This window comes from Mastigoproctus giganteus, chromosome 13 (assembly GCF_048544385.1).
Source record: "Mastigoproctus giganteus isolate SK-2022 chromosome 13, ASM4854438v1, whole genome shotgun sequence".
Taxonomy (NCBI): domain Eukaryota; kingdom Metazoa; phylum Arthropoda; class Arachnida; order Uropygi; family Thelyphonidae; genus Mastigoproctus; species Mastigoproctus giganteus.
Genome location: NC_143587.1, coordinates 159,828,185 through 159,851,459, shown reverse-complemented (window position 1 = coordinate 159,851,459; position 23,275 = coordinate 159,828,185). Strand labels below are relative to the sequence as shown.

The window sequence follows — 23,275 nt, the reverse complement described above, 5'->3', positions numbered from 1 at the left end:
TAGCTGTGCAGTCATTTTGTATGTGGTCTGAGGATCCACAGCTGGGGCAGACAGGAATTCCTCTACATACAGTTTGAGAATGGTCATACTTCTGGCATTTATAGCATCTTAAATGGTTGGGAATATAGCATTTAGTATTAGTAGAAGCATTTGATGCAAGAAAGCAAGCTTATTTATGCAGCATCAGCCAAAAAAAAAAAAAAAAAAAACCACTTCCACTTCACCCTTCTGTTTGTTCAAAATATCTGTCCAGCTGAGCCTTAAACTTATTTAGGCTATCAACTTCCACGACAAGGGATGGAAGTCTGTTCCACCACCCAACAACCCTCTGGCTAAAGGCAAATTTCCGCACGTCTATCCTACATCTGTCTTTCCTCAATTTGAATTTATGCCCTCTCAGGTGATTATTCTGAGCGAGAGGAAGAATCCCATCAGCATTGAGCATGCTCAAACCATTCAAGGCTTTATACACCTCTATCAGATCACCTCGCTGGTGCCTAGTCTCCAGACACTGTAATTTGCAAAACTTAAGCCTTTCTTCATAAGAGCACCCCTTTGTTCCATTCACTAATCTTGTTGCCCTTCTCTGTACTCGTTCCAGCAGCTCTACATCCTTCTTGAAATGAGGCCTCCAGACCTGTATACAGTACTCAAGGTGTGGCCTGACCATTGCCTTATACAAGGGAATAATCACCTCCTTATCCCTGCTAGAAAAATTCCTATATATCATTGACAATACACCATGAGCTACTCTTGCAGCCCGTCTGCACTGCTCAGAGAACTTCATATTTGCCTGCACAACCACCCCCAGGTCCCGTTCATTCTCTATCACTGTCAGTGTAGTACCACAGAGTTGACACGTTGATCTGGGGTTGCTGTTTCCCATGTGTAGTACTTTACATTTGTCAATGTTAAACTTCATTTGCCACCTCTCAGCCCATCTGCTCAACCTTTCCAGATCCTGTTGCAGCAGCATAGTGTCAGTAGTGTCCTTGACAACCCTGCCTACCTTTGTATCGTCTGCAAACTTCGACATTAAGCTTGATATACCCTCATCAATATCATTTATGAATACAGAAAACAATAATGGACCCAACACTGAGCCCTGAGGGACTCCACTAATAACATTAGTCCACGACGAGCAGTGTCCATTGATTACCACTCTCTGTCTTCTCCCTCTCAGCCACCCCTTTATGCACAGCAGCAATTTCCCTCCAATGCCACACTGCTCCAATTTGTGCTGCAGTCTTCCATGTGCAACAGTATCAAAAGCCTTTCTAAGATCCAAGTATATAATATCAAAGTTATTCCCTGCATCCAGTTCCTTTGTGACTGCATCATAGTATCCAATCAAACTGGTCAGGCAAGACTTCCCCTTAACAAAACCATGCTGTGTCCGAGCTATAGCTGAAGTCTTGTCTAAATGATCCTGCAGTGCTTCTTTAACTAGTGCCTCCATTAATTTTCCTGGAACAGAAGTTAAACTCACAGGTCTATAATTACTTGTGTCAGCCTTTGATCCTCCTTTGTGAATTGGGGTGACATTTGCACATCTCCAGTCTGTGGAGATGTGCAATATAGGGGTGGATGCGACAAAATAAATAACCTGCTTTTACAGCAGAGGGTAAGTTAGGCGTATTGAATGTGAGAATAATATTTCTGGTAGGTGCCAGTTGATTATCTTTTTTAATCATTATTATTTTTGCTTCAATTACATTCTGTTCCTGCAGTTTTTAGGTTATTTCCTCCTTGGTGACGTTTAATAAATCCCAAGTAGATATGACACCCTTAGATGAATTTAGGGTTGCATGAGGAAATATTTTTACAGGAATACTAGCAAAGCTTGTTAGTTGTAAAAGCTTTTCAGAATGTCTTTGATTCGCAGTTTCTATTAAAAGGTCTCCTGATTGCAGTCTCTTCACCGTCTTGGGAGATCCTGCAATACCCACCAGATGTTTCTGTATAACAAAGGGAGACAATTTACTCATAGGCTGACTACTTAAAGAATGGAAGATTAAAAAAAGATGGGCAGTGGTGCTCTATCCGGTCAGTCTTCTGTCTCTTTGGGTTTTCGTTTCCCATGTCTACATGGTCTGTATTTGCCATGTTAGCTCCTTTTAGCCCTTGGCAAGAGGATTTATCTGCCAAGGTTTCTAGCCCCGCCACGGGAGGGAGGAGCAGTGCCACTAGGAGGCCAAGCAGTTAAAGTGTTAGTTGATTAGTGAACTAGAAATATATGGATAAATAAAGAAAGGTGGGTTTCCTTTCTGTGTTCTAACTTGTGGCTTTTCAAGTATAGAACAGTTTGAAAAATAAGACTGCTAACAGAAAAGTATGAACTTAGAAATAACTTTAATCACTTTTGAAGAGCACTTTATGGACTGCAGAAATATCACTTGACCTTGAATTCACTTGGCATCCAGTGCCGTAATAAGTTGCTTAATATGCTTGAGAAAAGTTTATTTCCTGTCTAAGATAGAACCAAAGAATTTCAAACTTTGCACAACTAAAATTATCTGCCCTAATTTTATCTCTGGATCAGGTTGGAGGATTAATTTGCTGCACAAGTGTACATATGCAGTTTTTTGTATCCATTTCCTGATTTTGTTTGTTGTTCTCATGTTTTGAGGGTGGCACAAGAAACTGAAGTCATCTCCATTCAACATTTCTACTCCTCTGAGAAAACCTTTTGAGAAAGTCCTGTGATGCAAAAAAAGTAACATCAAAACAAATGACATTCCTTTCTGATAAATGCATTTATTATATTGTTTTCTAACTTTATGAGATCAGATATTGAGCTGTTTTTCTGAATGCCATACTGTGATAGACAAAGAATGTTATTATATCTAAGTACTAAGTGAGTTTTGTGTTAATAATTTTTTCCGTAACCTTCCGCAGACAGCTGGTTAGCGTAATGGGAAGGTAGTTGTTTGGATCTAAGAGATCTCTATTTGGTTTTGGGATACCTTATACTACTGCGTGGGAACTGATTTTCTAAGAAAAATTTATTGTACAAACTAAGCAAGGCTACTTGGAAATAATCATCTGGCTCAGTGTTTTAGAACCATTTTTCAGCAGTGAATACAATGAGAAATCCTACCAAGAGTGGACTTGAAATGCTGGAAAAAAGAAGAGATAAAGCCGACTTATGGCTTCTTAACCAGCTGTTAAATGGTACCCTGAATTGCTCTCATCTCGTCTCACAAATAAAGTTAAGAAACCATCCACTGCTGAAACCATCCTATGCGAAAACAAATTATGAATACTACAACTTCTACAACAGGACTGCAAGATCAATGAACAAAGCAAATATTGAGATATTTGACACCCCCAGACACTTCAAGAGGCAACTGAAATTGTTAATCTCATCTAGTACCTGACTTAAAATGGACTCTTCTTGCAAGTTCTAAGACTCTGATTGTGTAATGTGTGTGAAGAAATACCAGTGCTCTGCCTTACTCCTACCTGTTCACTTAAATAGGACGGATGAGTCCTACTTTTATTTATTTAGTTTTATTTTATCTGTACATTTACTTCTTCTTTACTTTGGGAAATGTATACTCCAAGCTTCTGCTTTGAAGCTGTGTAATAATGCTTTGTAGCTGCACCCTCAGGCACATTTGTTTGCTGTTTTGTAGCTGTTAACGTCGTTTTTTTGGTTTTTAGGAGCATTAGCAACTAAGGCCATATTGCTCAGGGGATATGCGGTAGTCATTTGCTGACCTTTCCGCATCCTCTGTATTTAGTGGTTTTGTAGCTGTTAACAACAATAATAATAAACCCCTTTGCGAGTTCAGTTTTTTTGTGAGACACAGTACATTCAAAAAAAACAAACAAACAAAAAACTATATATATATATATATATATATATATATATCGGAATTATGTCTAATGACATTTAGATTTAAATATTAAATAGCGTAAATGGGGGTATTGGCTCCTACGTTAATGCTATTGTCCTGTGACAATCAGACAATATACGTGCATGGGTTATATATGTATTTAACTTATTTATACATTATTACTTTTTAAATTATGGTACTACTTGAGTGCATCAGGTTTGTAGTGACCGCAATCAAACCTGCTAGTTATGTATAAATCTAGCCCTGGTATGGATAGCCTTATATATAAATATATAACATAGATACATACAAAAACAACAAATTAATGTAAATTTAAAGAAGGTTAGATAGCGAAAGCTGGAAAAATGGGAGAAAATTAGCAAAAGTTAGTGAAAATTACCATTCTCCCTCATGGCCATACCTCTGCTACTGCCTAAGGGGCTTTGAGCAGACATATAGCCATACTAGACATACCCATTTCTGTAATCTATACAAGTTTTGCCAAGTTAACTTTAGGTAATTACTCGGTGGATAATTTGATATAATGAGAGTAATCTTTTTGAATATATGTACTTCATTTTAAATAAACAGGGTGGTTTACGTATATGACAGCAAACTGTGATAGGAGATTCAAAGCCCTACAGGTATGTATCAGATTGAAAAATCATAGTACCTCACCTCCATATCCTGTGGTGGTCAGTCTGAAAATGTTCAATTTTCCCGCCTTCATTAGTTTTTATATGCGTAGTACTATTTGTTGCACAGATGTACCAGGTTTCATCCATGGCATGATAGTCTACCTTTCCGTAGGCAAAATCCAATGCTTTGCATTCCTGAGAGTGGGCTGGATGTTAATTATAATTTAAAGCTTGGGGAATTATACATTTTTGCTTGTATTATTGTGGGAAGCAGATACAATATATCAATTTAAGCCAAAAATGAAAAATAATAGAAATAAATTGACTTGGTAGTATTAAAATTAAACTAAAATGATAGATCTTAAAATTAAAATGTCATCCATAAGGGGTGGGGACTGGTAACACTTTTCTAAGGCATGACAGCCCTGTATGTGCCCTTGGAAATAAAGATTTACAAATATATACAGCATCTTTCAGTGTGAATATTAACCCTGTGGTTTCTCATTATATTCTGTGCTTGTAAATAAATCTCGTTTTAGTGGAATGCAATATACATGCATGGTGATGATGACCTGTGTATTTACAAGCACAGAATATAACGGGATTATATTACATTACATTATGTTACATTCATGGTGTTAATAACTCTGCTAGTGGGGTTATGGTTTTGGACATCCAGGTACCGTGCAGATAGGTGACGAGCCTCACCTATGCGTAATTAACCTGGGGTTCAAATGGGGGGGGCCAATTTACAGCCTAATTGGAGCATTTATGTCCATAGAAAAGACTTTTTCTAAGATACCATTAGGATTAATGTTAGTAGGTTGTTGTTTGAGTTTAGATTGTGCAGCTGCATTTATGTGGTGTGTGATGTAATTGTGAGGTATATTGTTACTGATGAGGGTATTTTTCAGTTTTATTAAAGCTTCAGTCATGCTTGCTAGACATATGTGTATAATTCTGTTGGTTTGGTTTCTGATCACGTTTCCATGTATATTTTTGGCTAATTTAGTTTCCCAGTTAGTTAATTTAATAGCTGGGAAGCTAAACTAGTCTCTTTTATCGTAGTGTCTAGTGTATACAAAGTCATTTGTTATTGTGATTTGATTATCTAGGTAGGTGGCTTGTAGGTTGCTTTCTGTGTTGGTTCTTTCTACAGTCAGTTCTTCAGGATAAATTTTCTTAACCATGTTGTCGAAATCTGCATAGTTGATGACAAGTACATCGTCAATGTACCTGTAGTATGTGATGTCTTCTTTAATCTTATTTTCATAAAAGTGCAAATAGAGGTTGGCTATGGAGCAAGAACTACTAGAACCCATAGCCACACCTCTTATTTGCACATAGATGCTATTACCCATCTGTATGTAGTTATTTTTCACATTAAGGTTGACAAGGTCTATCCAGTACTGTTTTTCACATCCTAGTTTATCTTGATATTTTATGTAATATTCAGATAGTACTTTTTATCACATTGTCGTGTGATATGCTGGTGAACAAGTTTTTGAAGTCATATGTGTACAATTTGTTAATATGGTTGTTTCTAACATATTCAATGTACTGCCTATTACTGCAGATGAATTTTGTGTTTGTGCTGGTTATTATATTTAATTTGGTTTCCATTATTTTGCTAGACATTTTGTTGTAGCTGTTCCTGCATGTGGTGATGAACCTTTTCCCTGTAGGGTCTTTGTGAAATTTGGGAATCCAGTAAATGTATGGATATTGGGTGTTATCCATTTTTAATTTAATTTTCTTGTGTAATGCTATTAGTTTTTTAGTGATTGTATTAGGGGTGGAGCTGATGAACTTAAAAGTGTCACACTGTGGCCTAATTCCTGTTTTAGGGATAAATTTTGTCTATAATCTCTTAAAAATGATGCTGAAGTTGTTATTAGCTTTGTCTGTATTGGTGATAATGAACTTATTTTGTAGGTTTTTTTGTTTAATACTTTTTAAATTGTATATCTTGTGATCATATTGGTGTGTCATGATGTCTTTGTAAGCTTTGTGGTAATATTAATCCATCTTTGAAACGATTCCACTGGGGTGTTGTATTTGTATGATGTTTTGTAAGCGAATTGCAATAGATCCATATTAATGGAGTTGTGTATGTTCTTTAAGCAAATTTTGGAGTTGGGTCTGAACTTTGTTCCTTTGCTCATCACTTCTTGTAGGGTATTGTCTTCAATAATTTTAAGGTCGCCGGTAAGTATGTGGTTGTGGTATGGATCTATATAATTTTTGTATTTTCTTCATGACAGAAACAGGGTTGATCTGCAGTGCCCATATTGGCTATTGTGTTTTTATAGTTATAGATAGCCATACCTATGGGTCTGTCATATGTATGTCTGATTTCTATACTGATATTATTTATTGGAAGAAATGTTATAGTTTTATGTATGATATTTCTGAGATTAACATAGTTGTAGACCCAATTTATATGCAATACTCTTTGGTTGTATTTTCAGGGTATACTAATCCTATTCTGAATTTAATGATATCTTCTAAAGTGTGTTTAAGTGTATATTTTTGATAGAAATTTTATGGTATAACTTGTTTAGGGATTTTAGCTTACTATGTTTTAGTACAAACAGGGTGTTATGTATGCTTTTTATGTTAATGGGATCTGTATCCCATTCCGTGAGTTTTTCAAAATTTTTTGTTAATCAAAAAATTGTATATGTGCATTGCTTATAACTGAAGTAGGTGAAGTTTCTACCATTGAACCTATTGTTCAACCCGTAAGGGTAGAGGGATTTGTATTTAAGAATAAAAAGATCATCTAGTAGTTTCCTTTTGTTGGTGTTTTCCATGATGGCTAATATGGCTATGGAAATATTGGTAAAATTGTGCTTTTGGAAGTGTCTTAGCCTGTATCTGTGTTACTTCTGTCTTTGGGGGGATTTTCGCCATATTTTTTTATTTGTGATTGGTGCAGATTTAGTCTTATGTGTAGTTCAGTACTGGTTTGTTCCATATATTGGATGACACATTCTTTACATGTTATCAGGTATATTACTCCTTTTGTGTGGCAAAATATCGGTGAATTTTCTGTGTTATGGCTGTGCTGGCTATGCATATAAGGGCACGTTTTACATAATTTACTATTACATTTATTAAATTTAAGTAGACTTTGTAGGTGTAGACTATCTATATAGTCTTCAATGGAATGCATTATGTCTTATGTTTCCTTGGTGTTTCAATGTATTCACATGAGGTGTGGCAGCATTGCATGCTGTGCGACCGTTTTCAGGATGATTCGGGTCCTGCATGGTCATGTCTAAGCCCGGGGTGCAATTTATGCTGTGATACCCATACAGCATTTTCCTCTGTTCTGTTCTGTTTCGTTGTAGTATTCATATTGCTAACTTAATAAGAAATATGCCTAATACTTCCGTAGTATGATGGTTTTTTTTTTTTTTTTTTTATATAATTTTTTATTTATACTTTATACTTTCTATTATTTTTCATTTTTGGCTTAAATTGATATCATATTGTATCTGCTCCCCACAATAATACAAGCAAAAATATACAATTTCCCCCAAGCTTTAAATTATAATTAACATCCAGCCCACTCTCAGGAATGCAAAGCACTGGATTTTGCTACAGCAAGGTAGACTATCATGCCATGGATAAAACCTGGTACATCTGCGCAACAAATAGTACTACACATATAAAAACTAATGAAGGCAGGAAAGTTGAACATTTTCAGACTGACCACCACAGGATATGGAGGTGAGGAAAAAAAAAAAAAAAAGGTAAAGTGCAGCCATTATCAACCCACTGCAGGATGGAAGCCACCTCAACAATTCATGCTGAGGGAAATGAACCATAATCTGCCACGCTGGTCCAGTGCGGATTGGCAGATCGACCGTATTCAGCAGTCAGGGGCTTGAACCCCGGTCTACTCAAGGAGCGTGTGGTATGCACTCCCGCTCCTGACCACTCGGCTATGGAGGCCCTTGGAGGTGAGGTACTATGTTATTTCAATCTGATACATACCCGTAGGGCTTTGAATCCCCTATCACAGTTTGCTGTCATAGACATAAACCACCCTGTTTATTTAAAAGTAAGTACATACATTCAAAAAGATTACTCTCATTATTCCAAATTATCCACCAAGTAATTACCTAAAGTTAACCTAGTAAAACTGGTATAGAGGTTACAGAAACGAGTATGTATAATACATTCCTCTAGTATGGCTATATGTCTGCTCAAGAGCTTTCAATCTCCTATCACAGTTTGCTGTCATATATGTAATCCATCCTGTTTATTTTAAATTAAGTACGTATATTCAAAAAGATTACTCTCATTATATCAAATTATCCATCAAGTAATTACTTAAAGTTAACCTAGCAAAACTGGTATAGATTACAGAAATGGGTATGTCTAGTATGGCTATGTATAATGGGTATGTCTAGTATGGCTATATGCAGATATATAGCCATACTAGAGTATTCCTCTAGTATCGCTATATGTCTGCTCAAAGCTCCTGAGGAAGTAGCAGAGGTATGGCCATGAGAGAGAATGTTAATTTTCACTAACTTTTGCTAATTTTCTCCAATTTCTCCAGCTTTCTCTAATCTTTAAATTTACACCAATTTTTTGTTTTTTATATGTATCTATGTTATATATAAGGTTACCCATACCAGGATTAGATTTATATAACTGGCAGGTAGGTTGGGGTCAATACAAACCTGATGCTCCCAAGTAGTACCATAATTTAAAAAGTGCCAATTGGGCTAGCCAGGTGGGTTAAGTGCCTGCCTGGCAACCCAAAGGTCGCGGGTTCGAATCCCGCCTCGGGCTTGGATATCAAAATAGTGCCGCACCTCCTGTTACGGTTGGATTTCACGGCCACGATAAACGAAGGAAGCAGGGAAAAAAAACTGGTTCCTTCGTGTATTGCTCACATCATACGAAATAAATAAATAAATTTAAAAAGTAATAATGTATAAATAAGTACTATCATAGAAATTAAATTTTAAAAAAAATCAATAAAAAAAAATTGAGGTACCTTTGAGATAACTTTAGAGAAACCCAGGTTCTGCAGAACACACCTTTAAAACCACTGATATAGCTGTTTCAACATCATGAAACATTCTGTCAGATGCTAATGCCATTTTAAAGTTTGTGTGAGAGAGAGAGAGAGAGAGAGAGAGAGAGAGAGAGAGAGAGAGAGAGAGAGAGAGAGAGAGAGAGAGAGATTCAAGCATTGTAAATAGTTGAAACATGCTCAGATTCACAATATGTGAGATGAATTTAGAAAAATTTTCATGGATTGAGGATAGGATCACCATAAATTAGGCACAGTTCACAATACTGAATGAGCCTCTCCATCCCAATTCCATTTCCACAGGATAGTCCCTGGGACCTGAGCAACCTAGAGGAAGGTTGGGTTTCAACCCCAGCAGGAATCTAAGTGAGGTGCAGATGAGAGAAGGAAGGATGTGAAAGGCCTTCCCTTCAACATGCTATGAAGACAGGGCCCACATATCTTGTTACCAGAAGGTAGGCTAGCAATCCAAGTTTTGGTGTCAGAGGAACCTACTACCAACAGACAAAGCAATGGGAAACTACCCTGTAAAGTAAACATATCCCAAGAAATCCAATGATGAGCAAGCAAGAGAAGTCTGAACGAACTGGAAAAGACAAAGGTGGAGACAGCTCATTGTAGAAAATGACCAGTCACAAGACTGAATTACTGGATGAACAATACTGAAGTCTCAGAATACCAAATCATAAAAATCATCAGCCCTTTCCAACAAACCCACTCTAAACACAGATGCGATCCTAATGTTTAGCCTGAAAATCACATCCTACCCTATTATGAAAGAACTAACATTATTATTTAACAGAAGTTTCAAAGCTACTTACTACTTGGCTCAGGTATCAAGTGACATCATTCTGAAAAAAAAAAAACTACCTATCCATTCACTCCAAACGTTTGTCTAGTTCTGCCTTGAATTTATTTTCTGTCTACTTCCACAACAGATGGAAGTTTGTTCCAGCAATCAACCATCTGCTGGCTAAAGGCAAATTTCCACACATTATTCTACAACTGACTTTCCTCAATTTAAATTTATGCTCCCTCAGGTGAGCATCGGAGCAAGAGGAAGAATCCCATCAACATTGAGCTTGCTTAAACCAAGATGATGATGTAAATGCATGCAATCCACAGAATACAAATGATAAAAATAAAAGCCTTGATTGACTTATGTACAACGCACCATGACACCTCAACATCTGGGATACGGCTAGGTGGAGATTACTCCATCTCCGAAGACCCCGATGCTAGGTTAAAAGCAAGTTAGATTCGAGTGATTCGCAAGACACTTCCCAAATGGTGTTGTCAGTATAATCTGCTTATACATTTTACAGACTGATCCCAACTACACAGATCCCATCTACAAGGTAGAAACTCTAGAGAAACTGAATACAGCCACTCCCCGACTTACATAAGGGTTGGGTTCTGTGTAAATCTACGTAAGTCGTAATTTCCCTAAATGCTTATGCAGCACTCACAAATTTGATTGAAGCAAAAAAGAAATGTTTGACGAACATGTAAATAGAATTATTTATTCAATTTTTTTTTTATCCCCTGTGCAGAAAAAATTACTAAAGTGTACAAAATTACAAAACTATAAAATTACAAAAAGAGAGAGGAGACAGGCATAATGTCAGCAAGTTTTACCTTTCAAGCATCATTGCCGGAATTAACTCTTCAGCTGATAAGCACGCCACTGCAGAAGATGAGGGCTGTGGAGATTTGGGAGTTTTTTCCATCACATCAGAAAATTTCTCTGCAGTTGCAGAATTAGCACTGGTGACTTCACTGCATACGTTAATGTTTTGGAAACCAGCAAAAATGCTTGAACCTATTAAACTACCCATTGCTTGCCACGAACTTGGCTTGGGGTTCGCAGTACTTATCCTTAATATCTTCATAAATACTTGTTGCTTTTGCTTGAATGGTTATTAGACTCAGGGGCACTCACTTCTGAATCTGATTTTCCATCCATATTATTAACAGCTGTTCCACCTTCGATATAGCACCTGAATGCTGTTTTGTGATCACAGTTGATTGATCTTAAGTGCATTGATCTTTTGACATGTTCTTTTATACGTGCACTGTCCTTTAAAATAGTATTCACTGTTGAAGCAGCGAGAATTAATTACCTTGCAATAGATGACAAACTTTGTCCTGCTTCGTACTTAATCATTTTCATCTTCATTTCTAAATCAATTTTGTTTCGTTTCCTGGCACTACCACCACTTGCACTTTTCATTGATTGCTTTCCCTTCATCATTGTAATACATAAATAGGAATGAAGAGAAGATTCTGAAAATTTATTTTTTTGGAATTATCGTAAATGTAATAAGATCGAGTTTACTACCCATTTATAATAGATTGCCCTAACAGAAAAGCCCAATAAACCGGAAAGTGCAAATTGTTTTTGTTTTACGGTAGTGACCTCCAGAAATGTGTTTTAGAAAAATATCACGAAGGCATTCAAAACTAATTCTTATAACAGAACATATGATAACGATGAAAGTGTAGTGCAATCCCTTCTTCACTGATTCATATTGTTAAAGTCACTAAGACTATCACAAGTGATATGATAATTTAAAAAAAAACTATGATTCTGAACCCCAAGAATGTCGGCACTGTTGCCTAGCAAATCCAATAAGAGAGTCATCTGTCTGAGACCTCCACTCATTGTATCCAAATCACCGAATCTTCTCTTTCAATTAAATTCAATATAATTTATCTTGTAATTATTAGACTAAATTCCAAATAGCAAATGCTTAATGTACGGTACTCGTATTTATTATTATTATTGTAATTTGGCATTATTAACATGTGATGTGTAACTTTTAAGACATAATTATTGAAAATTTTTTTTAAAGATTCCTCTGAAATCAGTCTTAGCTGGTGCAGCTTGCACAGCTAATAAAGGAGATATTATTATTATGACATTTTCTCCTTATAGGATTATTTAAACCCCATGACAGGTACCAAGTACACTGGGTGGTTGGTTGTGTCCATTTACTATTATTATTATGATGATGATTGCTACTGTTAGTTGAGGAACTCTCTGACTATCCTACAGATGTTCAGGATCGTGGCTTTTTTGGAGCTCCATGTAAGTGTTCTCTGGCAGGCCTCTCTTTGGTACCAAGCCAGTGGTGGATTGGTGATCGAGATGGTCATCATTTGTTCCATATGCCACATTTCTTTGCCTTCCAGTCTTAGGTCTGTGTACTTCCTGATCTTTTCCTCATAGGTTTTCTAGAGTTTGGTGGTGTTTCCTTCTTGTCGATGAGGGTTATGTCTTGTCTGTTGTGCAAGATCATATTGTCTGTTATTATGGTGCAGTCACTAGCATAGGCACATGATGCAAGAAAGCAAGCTTATATAGCATCAGCCAAAAAAAAAAAAAAAAAAACCCCTTATTTCACCCATCCACTTACTCCAAATGTTTGTAAAGTTCTGCCTTGAATCTATTTAAGCTATCAACTTCTACAATGATAGATAGAAGTTTGTTTCACCAATCAACCACACGCTGGCTAAAGGCAAACCATTAGCATTGAGCATGCTTCAACCATTCAAGGCTTTATACACCTCTATCAGATCCACCCGCAGGTACACAGTCTCCAGACACTTTAATTTGCAAAACTTAAGCCTTTCTTCATAAGAGCAACCTTTTGTTCCATTCACTAATCTTGTTGCCTTTCTCTGTACTCGTTAGGCAGAAAATGAAACTGAAGAATTGGAAACAAGCCAATTACGATAAGCAACGTTCTTCTCTTGAACAGCCTTAGCACATTTATTGGAAAACTAAGTTTTAGATAAAGGACAAGATTTTAAAGTGGAATGCCGAATAAAGGATTCCATTCCTACAAGAATAATTTCACTGACACGATCTGAGCAAATGTTGATATCAGAAGTTTTGAAACAGCAATCCGATGAAGGAAAAGAAATCTTGCAGGTCATCCCACTTTGCATTCTTGTAATACCAAACAATACGAGGTTGGGAATAGCCATGAGATAAAGGCTCCATTGGAGAAGAGACAATCACCAAGTTGTGATCTGAGGTGCCTAAAGAACCACTCACTTTGACCATGTACTTAGACGGGTTGTTTGTGAGAAAAAGACCAAGTGTGTTGGCTGTATGTCCAGTATTGTTGTAGGTAAATGAACAATCTGTGCAAGGTCATTATTAATTGCAAAAGCCTCAACATCTCAACCAACTGGGTCGAGATGCTGAGACTTTTGGCTACATCATGTCCTGTTTTAGAAAGGTTGGCAAACATTTCACATTTCGCACATTTTTTGAGATTGTGATGCATTGGAGAATCGCCCCCTTCGTTACTCCCTCAAGTCACAGCACTCTCGCTAGTCTGTGATCTTTGCTTCGCAGCTCTTTTCTGGGTCATGATTTTTGTTTAAAGACAATTTAATTAACAATGAAATTTAATAAGATTAATAATAATTTTGATTAATTGATAATACTATAATAAGTTAACAGATTCCTAATTGAGTGCTTCGTATTACGCTATCTAGTTTTACTCTTTACCTTAAGCTAACAGTTCATAATACATTATACATTACACTATTTCTTATCAACAATATGGCGTCAACATCAGGAATGATAACTTCCAAAAATCACTAGTTAAATTCAAAATCAGAAGCTAATGAACGCTACTAAATCTATTTAATATCTCTGTAAAACACAATGTAGTATGTTTAATTTTTATCGTAAGAATACGGTAAAAATTAAAAATACATCCCTTTACAGAAGGCAAAAATCTACCGACTGTTCTATTCTGCAACTAGAGTGCCCTCTGATTAACCATTAACCATGTTAACTGTTAATCAGTGATTAAAACCAAATTTTTTCTACCTTCCTAAATATAGTCAAACTTTTACTGCAATAGTTTCTGAAGTGATGTTTTTTATGGTTTTTGTACAAAAATTGTGCACGAGCACCAATCAGGTTCAATGCCACTATCTTTGCAACTGTTTCGCTTTTGCTCGAGGAGAAGCATGGGACTAGGCAAGCACCAATGCTGTGTTTGTTTGTTTTAGGTTTCAAGTCACAGTAGAATTGTCGGTTATCTGGAATAATTTGAAAGCTGATCTTTCTTCTTCTTTTTTTTTTTTTTTTTATTATTAATGGTAGTACAGCAAGCACCATTTATAGTGATCACATTTGCAAATTGAATTTTGATTATAATAAGAGAAAGATCGAGTTTATTGCCCGTTTATAACAGATTGTACAAAAAAAATCCAATAAACTTAAAACTGCAAATTGTTTTTATTGTTTTATGGTTGTAACATCCTAGAATTCTATGTGACATTCAGAAATGTGCTTTAGAAAATGATCATCACAGAGACTACTGGATTTTCTCAGAAACCACAAAGAAATTTCAGATTAGTTTACCGCCAGATTCGGTAAGAATAATATCGGCCCAAAGCTGTGCGATTTATTTTTTTTCTCAATTTTTTACAGTAAATGTGAACGAAAAGAAAACACATAGTTTTAACATTGTAACAAAAAACAGAAATTATTAATAGAATTAGAAAAGGTGAAAATTTAGCAAATCTCTCCAAAGAGTTTAATGTGGGGACTTTAACAATTTACGACATCAAGAAAATTCCAATGCTATAACAAAATTTGTGTTGATTATGGATGATGAAAGTGGATCTAGCAAGAAAAAGGTGATGTCAAACCCCGAAAATGCCACTTTAGAGGGTGCACTTTATTTGTGGTTTCTTCAGAGGCAAAGTTTAGGTGAACCAGTGTCTGGCCTAATGTTGCGTGAAAAAACATTGGATTTTAATCGAAAATTAAGAGGTAATGAAGATTTTAAGGGAAGCACATGTTGGCTCAAAAACTTTAAACTGAGACACGGTATACATGAACCAGACATTCAAGCCAAGAAACTTTCTGCAGACGAATTGGCAGAGGTGTCCTTTAAAAGTAAGTTTGCTTCAGTTAAGCAAATGAAGAGAAAGAAAATGTTTATAATGTTGATGGGATGGGCTTATTATGGAAAGCATTACCGAGAAAACCACTAGCCACTAAAAGAGAAATGCCTGCACCAAGTTTTCAGATGAGAAAACAGCACGTTACAATTGCAATGTGTGCAAATGCCACTGGGACGCATAAGTTGTCTGTCCATGCTCGTTATCGGTAAGTCGAAAAAACCAAGAGCATTTAAAATTCTTTTTAATTTTCCTGTTTTGCATAAAAATCATAAAAATGCCTGGATGGATGTTTCTGTTTTCCGAGATTAGTTTATAATTTTTTTATTTAATTAATCTTAATTATTTAATTTAATCGTAAGGTAAGATTAAATTTATTTAATTAAATAATTAGATTAAATTTATTTAATCTTACAGAAAAAATTATCCAGAAGAGGTCTGTAATCAGTTATTTTGGATAATTGATGCTCTACTGTACTTGTTTTCCCCTCTCCCACTAGTTAAATAAGCATATACCTTCTTACCCAATTTGTTTTTTGAAAGATTTATTGTTTTCACAGAGTAAAAGATAATAACATGGAACCTGATATTCTCTCAAAATGGCAACTACTCTGTGGGGAGCAAAATACTCAATTTCAAATTTTGCATCCTTCACAAACCTGAAAACAGAATTAACTAATATTATCAAATATATACACATTTTTTATTTTTTTTAATAATATTTTTATATAAAATAAGCATAAATATAAGTGTGTGTTTGAAATTTCATGCACCTAACTGTTTTAAAATAGAACAGACTAGAAGACTGATGCTTTTGTTTTGTCTAGGACGTTCTTTATAATTTTCAAAAAATTGATGTGTGTGTTTTAAAATTTTCATTTTTTAAAAAAAAAAAACTCAAAACGTTAGGTACAGTAAGTGTTGCAATATTGGCACTGTTCAAGCAGAATTAAAGAAATCCCCAAAACACTCTCCAAATGCTAAAAAGAAAATGGGCACGTGTTAAGTGCTCCACCACCATCTTTGCTACTCATCAGAGTGCATCCACTGCCAGGTCAATAATTTCTTATTTTGCAAAATTGATTAATGTAAGAAAGATCTGGCTGCATAAATAACTTTGACTGAATATTTAATGACAATAATGAAGCAGAGTTCAGCAAACATCTGCATTTCACCATTTCAAAATTACAAAATTTTATTTTTATTTAAGTCACTGAAATGTATAACATTGAACATCAGAAACAAGGAAGTTAGAATGTTTTCAGCACTCAGCACTACACATTAATTATCATATGAGCAAAACTTGCAATACTTACGTTATGAGATGTGTTGCACAATCACAGAAAAGAATTAAAATCTGAAATTCTGGACCACATGTTTTTGTAGTCACAGCAAGGAGATCCAAGAAGGCCTTTAAGCCACATCCAGGTCCTAAACTGCATACAAATTTCCACAAGTTGGGAAGAACCATATCCTGATAACAGAGGCCTAAAGAAGATAATGATTCTGTTTAAACATATATAAAGTATCTTTTAACACACTCACTGTCACTAGAATGTGATAGAACTCATTCAGTGTGCTGTAATTTTTGGAATTTTGAAAAAACATGAAAATCAACATTATGACAACCCCAGCATCTGAAAATTCATACATAACAGTTGAAATTAAAAGTGTGAAATTCATTGCTAAAAGTGAACATTTACTTTTATGCTGCCAGGCTGAAATTAAAAGTTTGAAATTCATTAGCATTAGTAGAGGCACACGATACAAGAAAGCAAGCTTATGCAGCATCCATCAAAAAAAAAAATACTTTCCCATTTCACCCCTCCATTCGTGTCAAATGCCTGTCCAGCTCATCCTAAATAAATAGGATATCAACTTGTGATAGCTTATTTATTATGGATAGATAAAAGATGGAAGTCTTCCACCAATCAACTACCTGCTGGCTAAAGGAAAATTTCTGCACGTCTATTCTACAACTGTCTTTCCTCAATTTGAACCTGTGTCCCCTCACTGTCCCTGCTAGCAAAATTCCTATATATCATTTATAAGATTCCATGACCTGCCCTGGCATCACGTCTGCACTGCTCAGCGAACTTCACATTTGACTGCAGAATTACCCCCTAGTCTTTTTCACTTTCCACTTCCTCAGTGTAGTACCACACAGCTGGTACATTTCTCTTCGGTAAATGCTACCCATATGCAGTACTTTGCATTTGTCAATGTTAAACTTCAGTTGCCCCTTCTCAGCCCATTTGCCCAACTTATCTAGATCCAGTTGGAGTAGCATACTGTCTTTACTGTCGTTAACAACCCTGCAAATTTGGACATTAAACCTGATATACCTTCATCAATATCACTGAAAACATACAAAACAACAATGGGCCTAATATCGAACCCTATGGAACTCCACTAACAACATTTGTCCAAGAACTGCAGTTCCATTGATTACCACTCTCTGTCATCTCCCACTCAACCATCCTTTTATCCATTGTAGCAACTTACCCTTAATCAGCATTAGCATTAGTAGAGGCATATGATGCAAGAAAGCAAGCTTATGCAGCATCAGCCACAAAAAAACGCTCCCTTTTCACCCCTCCGTTCGTTCCAAATACCTGTCCAGCTCAGCCTTAAATTTATTTAGGCTATCAACTTCCACAACAAAGGATAGAAGTCTGTTCCACCAACCACTGGCTAAAGGCAAACTTCCACACATCTATCCTACATCTGTCTTTCCTCAATTTGAATTTATGCCCTCTGAGGTGATTATTCTGAGCAAGAGGAAGAATCCCATCAGCAGCTCAAACCATTCAATGCTTTATACACCTCTATCAGATCACCTCGCCGGTGCCTAGTCTCCAGACACTGTAATTTGCAAAACTTAAGCCTTTCTTCATAAGAGCAACCCTTTGTTCCATTCACTAATCTTGTTGCCCTTCTCTGTACTCGTTTCAGCAGCTCTACATCCTTCTTGAAATGAGGTCTCCAGACCTGTATACAGTACTCAAGGTGTGGCCTGACCATTGCTTATACAAGGAAATAATCACCTCCTTATCCCTGCTAGAAAAATTCCTGTATATCATTGACAAGACACCATAGCATTAATGTCATAGCTCTCCAATTTGAACAGCAGTCTTCCATGTGCAACAGTATCAAAAGCTCTCCTGAAATCCAAGTATATGATATCAAAATTATTTTTGGCATTCAGTTTCTTTATGACCACAGCATATCCACAGTATCCAATCAAATTGGTCAGACAAGACCTTCCTTTAACAAACTCATGCTGTGTCTTAACTATTATTGAAGTCTTGTCTAGATGATCCTGCAATGCTTCTTTAACCAGTGATTCCGTTATTTTCCCCGGGAACACAAGTTAAACCAACAGGTCTATAGTTTGTGTCACCTTTTGAACCCCCCCCCTTGTGAATTGGTAATACATTTGCACACCTCCAGTGCATGCACGGGGACCTCCCCTGAGTCCAAGGAAGCTCTCTAATTATGACTAAGGGTTTGCTTACTTCCTTTGCTGTCTCCTTTAATATAACTGGATAGATCCCATCCACTCCAGGTACCATTTTGTTTATCTTCAATAATTTCTCCTCCACTTTGCTCTCAGTTATTACAAAATCACTTTTTTTTTTTTTATTTACTATCAGTTTATTAACACAAGGTTCACCCCCTGTACAGCAAGTGGGCTAGAAGGGTATACAGAAATTATAAAATATACATTATACACTTTTGTACAAATTTTCAGCTCTTTACAATATAATTATTGTATAATAAAAACTATTAAATAGATATATACATTTGCTAAATGTATTCCCTTTGAATTAACATAGATCTTGATAATTGAAGAGTTAAATACATAGGTTGACTTCTTTATCAGTAACTAACATAACAGATTTATTTATTCATTACATTATTGAATTTAATTGTTCATATCATCAAATTTCTAATAAAAACTGCTCAATTTTCACAGCAATCCTGGTGATTTAGTCCTCACCAGGACTAAATTCACTTAGCTCTCTGTTAGAGTTTGATAAACCTCTGGCACTCCCCTCATTGAATAACTCCTCATGTGTGAATGTAGATTCAAAATATTCATTCAGTTTATCAAGTACCTGAGCATGATCATCAATAGTCAACTCATCTATGTAAAGTAGTCCAATCTGATTCATCCCTTTCCTTCTAGAGTATAAGTAAAGAACTCTCTGCTATTTTTCTTTGCATTCTTTGCCAAAGATTTCTTATAATCTGCCTTCGCCTGCCTATCCTCCTTTGTGACTTGATTACAGACTGGTTTATATCTGCCATAGGGTTCTGTGTCACCTCATACTTTATATGCATCCCATACATTTCTCTTCTCTGCCACGAGCCTCATTAATTCATCTGACATCCATTTAGGCCTAAACACTAAACAGTATTTCTTAGTTGGAATGAAAAGCCTAATAGTTTCCAAAATGAAGTCCCTGAAGGCTTCCCATTTAGAATTCAAATTCAACGTTGATAACATCATCTGTTGATCCCATTGTACAGAATTTAAAAACTGTCTGAGACCCCTGTAGTCACCTTTACGAAAGCAAAAGCCCTTCCCTTTAGCCTTGATGGTAGTTACATCTTTAAGTAATTCCCACATCAGTACATTGTGATCACTGTCACCCAGTGGTTTCTTTATCTGAAAACTCATAATGCATGAATAATCACTGCTGATAATCAGATCAAGGGTATTACTTCCTCTGGTTGCTTCTCAAAGATGTTGCTAGTGTGCGAGTGACTAACCACAAGTTCCAATCAATATCTGGAAAGTTAAAATCCCCTACGTTATAAGACATTCTGATTTACTGGCCCACTCTTTCTCTGCACAATTGCTCACTATACTCATCAGATTCACTAAGCTTATAACACACACCTACTCTCATTTTTTCTTTCCCAGTGCTTATGTCACACCAAACAGACTCAGCATTGCATTGTCCACCAATATCAACTGGATGCACTTCCTTAGATTTTGTGTTTCTCAAAGAACAGCATAAACCCTCCTCCCTTCCTGTCCTGTCTATCCTTTCTTTACACATTGTACTCCCTAAATTCCAATTCTGCATTGCTTATGTCTGTGTGACACCACGTCTATGATATCCCAACAATATCTGCCTTTGATGTCTTGACTAGCACTTCAAGCTCATCAAATTTATTAATTATACTCCTAGCATTAATGTACATCAAGTATACATGTAACTGTTTCTACTCTTAGTTACCCTAATACAGCCCATGTATTTACTTGTTCCACTATGACTCCTAGCAGTCCTGGAAATCTCTTACCTTGCTTTCCAGGCTGCTGCTCATTCTAATAGAAGCAGTGCAAGAATCACTTTTGCCTCTGCCTGCGGCCACTGTTAACCTTTCTATTTAAGTGTACCCCATCCTTGTAGAAGCAGTCTCTCCTGTCAACAAGCACAGACCAGACTGAAAAAAAATTCTACCCCTTGAGACTTGCACAATCTCTCCAGGGCCGAATTGATCGACAAGGCTCTCATCATATATTCCCTCCTATCATGTCCATGCCCAGAAATGCAGACACTTTCACATTCAACCCTAACTTGCAACTTTTTTTCAACATTGACCTGTACTTGTTGAGTAAATCTGCAGATCTCTTACTCTTAATGTCATTAGTTCCAACATGCACAACAATATCACCAATTGTGCCCTTAAAAGATATCTGCTCTACAACGTTATCAACTTTTGCCCCTGGCACACATATCCTGTTCCTGTTCCATCTATCCTTCTTGCATAGTATATAACCTGTCTCCCCGACAATAGTCACCAACAATAATTAGTTCCTTTGGGACCAGTGCATTCTGCCTTGGAGATTGCCTCTGTGTTGCCTGAACCACAGAACTGAGCTCTGCCGTTGAGCTGGGCAGCTGAGAGCTTCATTTTTAGCTTAATTGCCAAATTTTGCTTCATTGCTTCATTCACAGATTGCAACACATACCTGTGAATTCCACAGATATGTGTTGCAGCACATCACTCATAGTGCCATTTTATGCATAAAAAATTCTTTAATTTTTTATAGTGATAATATTTGTTATGAACAAACAGAATTTAGAATAATAAACAAGTTGGTTTAGATTTTAGTAAAGAATTTTTAAGGAAACAGAATGGGTTCCTTAAAGTTCTTGGCAGACAATGCTAAAATTAATATCTTTCTACAACTGTGCCAAAACTACTGAATTGTTTCACACATAAAAAAAAAAAAAACCCTCTCCTGGACATCTCATGAAAAGCATTTTACGTCTATTAAATGGTTCTGTTAACATGTATGTAGATGTGTATAGTATCAAGTCAGAACCCGACTTGATACACTGTGATGAATACAGACATTTTTGGTTTCTGCAGTGTGTGTGTGTGTGTGTGTGTGTTGTTTAGATGTTTTTTGGTCATTTTGTCACCGGAAGGTGATCACCTGGAAAGCCTGCCCAGTGTCCATCTACACCATGGGGAGGTAAGCCACAACTGCACATGCACCGTGACCAACCTCGACAGTCAGGCACTGAATGTCCAAAGTGAGTTTGCAGCCATTCAAAAGAACCCCGTGCCAGCAAGCAAGCAAGCATCAGCACACGCATGCACACAATCATTCCCTTTCACCCATGAGACAGCACAACGGAAGACAAAGAAATAAAGAAGAAAATCGCATAAAAGAAAAAAAAAAGAGCGATAAAGGATACTGCCCGACCACGTCTTTATGAAATGCTGCCCAAAGTAGTTCACAAAAAATAAGTCTTCAGTCAAACAGCAGCAGCAATAAAGTTATCCAAGAACAAGTTCAGCAAGGCAGGAACAAGTTCAAGATGTAAATCTGATCTGGAATGTATCAGAAATCACTGGTTAATGACAGTATTAATGTAGAGAGGAAGGATTGAGTTGTGGAAAGGCTTAATAAAGGATGAGCCAGAAAAATGCAACATCTGTTAAAAACCTTCTTTGCGAGTTTCTTGAAAAAACAGCAAAATTTTGTACATAACGTCATCAGGATTATAGACAAGGAAACAGGTTGCATGATGTGTTTTCAATTTGATTGCTTGCTTGCATTGAGGTTGAAAGTCTTCCTACAATTAAAAGCAGCATTTCAGTAGGTTTGAAGGCCTGGAAATTATTCATACATATGAGTAGCTCCTTGCATTCAGAAGACAAGTTTGGCACGTTTCCCTTAAGAGCCGATGTTAGGTAGAGAGCATTTATAGAGCATTTAAAAGGTTTGTTTGTTTGTTTGTTTGTTATTTGGTTTTTAGGAGCATTAGCAACTAAGGCCATATTGCTCCGGGATATGCGGTGGTCATTCCCTGACCTTTCCGCATCCTCCATATTTAGTGGTGACGGGCTCGAACCCCGGACTAATCAAGAAGCATGTGCTATGCACTGCTGCTCCTTCCCACCTGGCTACGGAGGCACCTGCATTTAAAAGGGATGTGAGAAGTCTTCCAGTAGCCCACATCAAGAGGAGACCATATTAGAAAGTCTAAATTGGTAAAGTATTGTGTTAAGCAAACTATGTCCAGTTAGTATGTAGGAGGTAAACAGCGATAAAAACCATTTTCTGGTAGATGATGCAAGTAGTGTAGTTACATCACAAATGAATTTTTTGGTAATGGCTCCTTTTTTTTCTGTAGAATTCAATCTATACTGCCAAATGTTGAATAACAAATTCCAGCATCTGCTTCGTTCAGTTTTGGGTTCAGCCTGAGGATTAACAATGATTCCATGAAATTCCATAGAAATGCCTCGGCGGATATAAAAACAAA

The 23,275-nt window shown here is 36.5% G+C and overlaps 1 protein-coding gene across 3 annotated transcripts in view; it reads right to left on the bottom strand.

The window, feature by feature from the left end:
- LOC150076551 (ubiquitin-protein ligase E3B) overlaps positions 1-23,275 on the bottom strand; it is a 711,739-nt gene that overhangs the window by 270,625 nt on the left and 417,839 nt on the right. For all 3 annotated transcript variants that reach the window (XM_090387665.1, XM_090387666.1, XM_090387667.1), the window contains one exon: positions 16,793-16,964. In XM_090387665.1, coding sequence (XP_090243791.1) covers positions 16,793-16,964 — 172 coding nt within the window. The remainder of the gene's footprint in view (positions 1-16,792; positions 16,965-23,275) is intronic.